The 6,920-nt window shown below is 57.0% G+C and overlaps 1 protein-coding gene across 1 annotated transcript; it reads right to left on the reverse strand.

Annotated features, from left to right (window-relative positions):
- Positions 1-74: 74 nt before the first annotated feature.
- Positions 75-6,610, reverse strand: LOC103804523 (sulfhydryl oxidase 1-like; the record flags this gene model as incomplete). The annotated part of the gene is given in 10 exon segments (XM_009077137.1): positions 75-197; positions 2,324-2,453; positions 2,626-2,760; positions 3,204-3,219; positions 3,222-3,336; positions 3,537-3,627; positions 4,338-4,425; positions 4,557-4,605; positions 5,905-6,005; positions 6,540-6,610. Coding segments are annotated over 10 exon segments (919 nt in total), but the record flags the coding sequence as incomplete, so codon positions are not given.
- Between the last annotated feature and the right edge of the window lie 310 nt (positions 6,611-6,920).

Genomic DNA, 6,920 nt, shown 5'->3' on the forward strand with positions numbered 1-6,920 from the left:
GCAGGTCCGGCCAGCTGGGAGGCAAGGGGCAGGGGGAAGGAGAGCAGGGGCTGGGGTCCCCATGGGCATCTTACATCTCTCTTATTCTTCATGGCCTCCTTCAAAGTGTTGCGGGGCAGCTCGGGCTCCGTCCAGTTGCTCAGCCAGACATCCAGGGACTGCAGGTAGTTCTGCACGCTGGGGCGCCCAGGGAAGTACTGCAGAGAGGGGAGAGGGGTGAGGAAACACAGACTCCATGCTGGGAGCAGCAGGGCAGCCCAAAGGCACCCCCAGCTCCCCAGGACAGACACTGGGCAGCACCAGCATCCCCTATGCTGGAGGGCAGCGCGGTCCTGGCAAGGTTTTGGTGCCTGTCCCCGAGGGGCTGGGGCCGTGGTGTGTTACCCACACAGTGGCAAGGCCCCCGCGTGCATGTTCAGGCTCCAAACCTCAGCCCCATCTGAGGGAGGCAAAAAGCCACTCTGACCATAAGTCTGGCAAAGCCGATTAGCAGCTGCACTTTAAAACCGCTCTGGGGAGAGGGGCAGCCTGCCAGAGTGTGCCACTGACAGACACACAGACAGAGGGAACGACCTGTGGGGAGGATGAGGCCAGCAGCACGCAGGAAAAGTGATGGGGAAGTGAAAGGAAGGAGGGTTTTGCTAAGTCTGAGCTGTTCTTCCCAGGCCCGTGAGGAATCACACCTAAAGACCCAAATTCGCAGGGGAATTCATCTGTGACCTAATAGTTCTGCTGTAAAATGCAGTGTCTCTCTGACTCCTTGGACAGGAGGCTTTGCCATGTGATTCCTTGCTTTCCCGGGACTTCTTTCTGCGTTAGGACTTTTTCCCCCTCTCCTTGCCCTAAATACATCTTGGGAATGCAGGAGTTAAGGCCGGGACCAGCTGGCTGAGCTCCCCAGGCTGAGCCCTGGGCTGGCAGCAATCCTGGGGATGCTGCTCCGTCCTGTGGATGAGAGTGGCAACGGCAGCACTGGCTCAGTGTCCTCGGGGAAGCACAGGCACCCACCACCCACTGCTACAGCTCATCACGGGGAAGGTTTGCAGGAGGAATTTAAAGTGGATCAAATAAAATCACTGCTGCTCCCCACCCGGGCACACTTGGCCCAGGAGCTGGTGCCATGGGGATTTATTTTCCTAACTCTTGGTATTAAGTTAATGTCATAGAATCATAGAATCAACCTGGTTGGAAGAGACCCCAAAGATCATCGAGTCCAACCCTACCCTGGTCACTAGCCCATGGCACTAAGTGCCACATCCAGTCTCAGCTTGAAAACCTCCAGGCATGGTGAATCCACCACCTCCCTGGGCAGCACATTCCAATGCCTGAGCACTCTCTCCTTAAAAAATCTCTTCCTAATATCCAACCTAACCCTCCCCTGGCAGAGCTTGAGTCTGTGCCCTCTTGTCCTGCTGCTGGTTGCCTGGGAGAAGAGACCAACCCCCACCTGACTCCAACCTCCTGTCAGGGAGTTGCAGAGGGTGATAAGGTCTCCCCTGAGCCTCCTCTTCTCCAGGCTGAACACCCCCAGCTCCCTCAGCCTCTCCTCATGGCACTTGTGCTCAGTCCCTTCACCAGCCTCGTTGCTCTTCTCTGGACCAGCTCCAGACCCTCAATATCCTTCCTGAACTGAAGGGCCCAGAACTGAGCACAGCGAGGGCTACTCAAGGTCCAAACTGAGTGAGAGACCCTGGGTGATAGAGGAGGGAGCAAACAAAGTGGGCATGGCCAGGTAAGGTCTGCCAAGGAGCCTGAGCTGTGGCAGGGATGAGGACAGGGTTCCTGCAGACCCAGTGGAGCAAACAGCCAAACGCAGTGTTCCACCACAGCAGGAAATTAAACTGTCCTGCTTGTGCTGGCTCAAAGCTCCCACTCACTCCAGCTACACCCAGACCAACAGAGAAGAAAAAAAGGAGACCTTAAATGAGGCTCTTCTGGAGCCTGACTCAGAGTGGTGATCAGAGCAACAAACCCCTCTCTGACCATCTCTGACACCCCAGTGGGCGACAGCTTCTCTTTTGAAAAGAACCACGGCCTCTTGCAAGTGCTGATCCTGCTCTGCCCACTGAAGCTGGAATCCCACATCTTGTCTGAAACACTCCAGCACCCTCTCTTGGCTTCTGTTGGGACTCTGGGCTGAGTTTGGGGATCCAGAGGGATGGGCACTGCCTGACTCTGGACGTGCTGAGCACAGAGCTCACAACAGAGACTGCCACACTTCGCTACCTGCGAGCACTGGGGCATGGTGGCCTGCACCTTGCATTTCATAAATAGCTATATGGAGGCACATGCAGTTCCTCCTCTGACACCAACACCTCCTCACCTTCACCAGTATGGCCACATAGCACCTGAAGGCAGCCAGCTGGGCTGCTGACAGCGTGGAGGAACGGGTCGCCTCCACCCGCAGCGAGTAGTGCAGCGCGGACTCCAGGTCAGCCATGTACAGCTTGGAGCTGGGGAAAGCAGCACAACATGAGGATGCATCAGCCTGTTAATTCACACCCCAGGGACCCAGCCACGACTTGGCTTTTTTCCCAGATGGTCCCAGCCCCTTGCCCACTCGTGGCCACGGCACCTCCTCCTCCTCCCAGCCCCAGCTTCCCACAGCCCTGCAGGGGACCTCACCGGTCAGCTCGTCTCGGCTGGGACGCGTCGGACTCGTTGGAAGCAGTGCTGGTTGTGTTCAGCTTGTAGGAGCCACGGGTGATCCCTGAGAGCGTGCGCAGGTAGTAGGTGTAGAAGGAACGTGCCTCTATGTGCCTGCAAGGAAGGAGAAGGTGTAAGCAAGTCCCTCTTCCCTCCCAAACAGCCCCTGACTCCAAGGAGGAAACAAATGAGACTGAAGGCTTAGCCAGGCTGGCAACTTATATCAGGGGAGTGAGTACGGGGTGGTTCATACTCCATCTGCCCTCGGAGTGGGTATGCTGACACACCACCTGGAGCAGAGCTGAGCCCCAGGCAGACATGCTGTGCCACCTCCAGGCAGATGTGGCAAGGAGATAGCTCAGTCACACGCCATTCTCCCTTCTGCCAGCTCCAGGCAGAGCTGCCAGCGCTGTTCAGTCCCCACCAGCCTCCCCGAGCCACCCACTATCTCCTTCCTAATGAACTTGCCCACAATCACAAAGGGGCACAGAGAGATGGGGCCCAAGCCTGGCACCCCAGCAGCACCTCAGGCCCTCCCTGCTGTGTCCCACACTCACACAGGCAGGCGGGGGGAAGCAGCAGGTATCCAGAGGGGAAGGTGGTGACGCCAAACTTCTCCACGAGCTCCTCCTCGCTACTCAGCACCCTCCTCACTGCAACATTCTCAAACTGCAGCATGTCCAGTGCCACCTGCAAGCCCAGAGGCCCCAGGGTCAGACAGGGGCAGAGGGATCCCTAGCCCCAGGGTATTTACCACCCTGCTAAGCCATGTGCAAAAGGACCAGGGAGGCTGCCCGGAGAGGCCACCCCTGCCAAAGGCACCCGGGAGTTATCAGGCACCAGGAACATGGACTCCAAGAGAATTGGGGGATAAACACAGCTGTACTCACCTCTCTGCCCACAAAGGAATTGCTCTTCTCGAAGATCAGCACCAAGTACCGGTCCTTGTTCCTCTGGAAGAAGGTGCGAACCTCCTCTGCGCTGCAAAAGAGAGGAGGACAGCAGCAGGTGCCTTGGCATCAGCAGGATGCTCTGCTCTCCTGCTCAAAGATGCTCAACCCTTGCCTGCTGGGATTTGGCAGGGGATACCAGTGCAGGTTCAGCCCCACCGAGCAGGCAATTCCTCTCTGCTGAAGTTTCCAGCCCAATTTTCTGCTCTGGTTCACAGGCTTTGAGATAACCCACCAGGGTCAGCCAAGGAGGTGGAAAACAAAGCACAGGCAGAGCAGGGCAGGAGGGAGCTGCATTCTCACCCAGGGATAAAAACAGTAATGAACTGGAACCAGGGCTGTTGTTTTGGCTAGGACACAGAGGTACCAGAGACCTGAAGGATGTGCCCAGCTCAACCACCACTTTGGGAAACCCCAGGACAGTGAGGTAACTGCCTGAGACAACTCAGATCCCAACAAAACTGTACAGAATCAAGAAAACTGTCATGTCTCCAGGAATTGGGAGCACAGGCACTACTTGCTCTAATTAAGGCTGATGAGCAGGTTGATTAGAAGATGCAGTAACATGGCCCATCTCATCTGGGCCATGTAAATAGCTCTACCCTGACCACGTCTGTGTCTCCCTGGGATGTGGGTGATGCAGTGGCTGCTCCATGCTCGGTTTTGGCTCAGGATTTCCCCAGAAATCTGCTCCCCAGAGGACAGGCCACCAGAGCTACCCCCACATCACGCCGCCCCTACCTCGCCGGCTCCAGCGGAGGACAGGCAGGGGGGCGCTCAAGGTTGGTGATGATGGCATGGCGCAGCTCCTCGACGGTGGCACTGGGATCTACAGGGGCACAGGATGCCAGGGGGTTAGTCCTGGGGAAGCTGGTCCCATGGGCTGAGCTGAGGGGAGCTGCTCCCAACACATGGGATTCACACCCAGGGTAAGAAAACCCTGTGGCTCTGAATACTCACTGGTAATCCTTATCCCATCCTCTGCCTTCTTGCTAAAAGCTCTGAAGAACTGAAAAGATAAAAAAAAACCAAAAGGGGAAAGTGGAACCAATGTTTGGAATGGGATGGGGAGGCAGTGCAGCCCAGCAGGCATAGGCTCCCCCTAGACCAGCTCTGCCTCAGTTTTCCCACAACATTGCAGCATGCCAACTGACAAGAGGGAGCTCTCTGCCCTGTCCCCATCTTTTGGGGCATCCCCAGAGGGGAGGGATGCAGGTGTGGGCTGGAAACCACGTTCAGCCAAGGACTGAGCACTGGTAGGCAGCAGTGCAGGCATCTCCAGGAGTCCCAGGAAGCAGCCAGGACATTCCCAGTCCTGCTAACACCTGTCTCCCTGCTCCAGAGCTCTGCCAATGCAGAATAAACAGGGTTTTCCCCACTCCTGGCCCCTCACAGTGCTCCAGCACCCATGGTACAGCCAGAGGAGTGACACCAGGTTGCATCAGCCAGGTGTTTGCTTTACAGGCTGGGCTGGGAGACTGCGCTGTTTGCATAAGGTGCTTGGCGGGGACAGGGGATGTGAAGCAAGTGACTTGGCACGGCCACATCAGCACGTCTCCCTACTCCAGGAAATGTTTCCATCAGTGTCCCATGGGCAGTGGGTGCTCAGTGAGAGCCCATGGCAGGGCTGGGGCACAAGACAACCTGCCTGGAAAACCCCAAATTGGACCCTACCTTGAGCTGAGCCTGTGAGCTGTGACTGAGGCCATGTCTGGTGAAACCCTTATCCCTCCCCATTCCATCTCAAGGCAATCATGGTTTTATCTGCTGGCTTTAGCACCTGGAGCACTTCAGCCTCACTGCTTGTGCTGGAGCAAGGCTGTGTTTGCAGCAGGAAGGGCTGGAAAATGTCATATTGACACAGCTAAAGGGCTGGGCACAGGCCCAGGAGGAGGGACAGCACCTCACCAGCCACCACAGGAGGCTCCCAGGAGATGCAGCCTCCCACAGCATCCCTGCAAAACCTGTGCCTGCAACCACTCTCTGCCCTCCAACAGCCTTTCCCAGGAATTTCCAATTCAGGATTCAGACTCTCCCTCCGTCCTAGGGGAGATCCAGCCTCTACATTTTGCCATGAAATAGCATTTTGGTTTTCCCTCTCTGTGTTGCTCCACCACTCAGCAGTTGCAGTGGCTGCAGCCTGACCACAGCTAAGTTTTGGGGAAGGGTGAAACAGCTCCAGCCTGCAAAGCCCCAAAGGGAGTATTTTGGTGCAATAGCCCTGTCAGTTTCATTGAGCAAGAGAGAGACAGGCCAAGAGGCAAAGCACAGTGAATCCCAGCAGGCTCCCAGCACATACAGCCCTCACCTTCATCGTGGGAAATCCGGTTATCCCGAAATCGGAGCACACTTGCTGGTTGTCCTCATCAGCACAGTCGATGGCTGCCAGCACCACTGCAGGCCTCCACTCTGTGGGGACAGAGAGGAAGGTCAGCACAGCTCAGTCCCTCTGAGGCCCCAAAACTCACCCTGCTCCCCACAGCTGCTTGGGAAACAGCAGCTATTTCTGCTGTGCTGGTGGCACAGTTGTGCCCACCCCGAAATCACTGCTTGCCCCACGCGGGACACTAACCGATGGTCTCCAAGGACAAAAACCTAGAGCCATGGCCTGTGCTGGTGCTTGGTGCCCTACTTTTCGGGCGGCAGGAACACAGGGAAAGGCATCGAGGCGGGACCCATCTTTGCATGCCCTGCCCTCGCCAGAGCCGGAGCACAGCAGCTCTGCCCACTGCTCCCTGCCTGGCTGGTTCTGCCTGTCCAGCCTCTGCCCCAGCTCCCGGGAAGAGGCCACCAGGGGAAGGGGAGGGATGGCTAACCACGGCTCAGGGAGAGCCAGGAACACAGGCTCCAGCTCATCTCACCCCAGACCGAGGACACGGTTGATAACTGGGAGGGAACGGCCCAAAATCAGTAGCCAAGTCAGGGCACTGGAGCGGAGCCCACCCAGGTTCTGAGCATCTGTTCCCCCTTTGAGACTCTCCACCACTGCCTCCTCGGTGAGGACCAGCAGGTCCCTGGGGTAAAACAGATGAAGAAAAAGGAGCACGGAGGCATTTTAAGCAGCGAGCTCTGAAAAACAGCAGGAAAATGGAGAATAAAGCTCTGAAATGGCTTCTTTTAAGTGTAAAGGACACAAGCTGGAGAATTCCCAGCCTCTCTGTAGAGCAGGACAGGGAGGGACGTGGCACTGGCACACGCATGGAGCCCGTGACACCCAGGCAGGAGCACGCTGGAGGGGGGGACCTGCTGGGACCGTCCTGTGTCTCAGGTGACAGGTGAACTGCTTCCCACTGCCCCTGGCACCTGTGGCACAGGAGAGCTGGT

Source organism: Acanthisitta chloris, unplaced genomic scaffold (assembly GCF_000695815.1).
Source record: "Acanthisitta chloris isolate BGI_N310 unplaced genomic scaffold, ASM69581v1 scaffold23226, whole genome shotgun sequence".
Lineage (NCBI taxonomy): Eukaryota > Metazoa > Chordata > Aves > Passeriformes > Acanthisittidae > Acanthisitta > Acanthisitta chloris.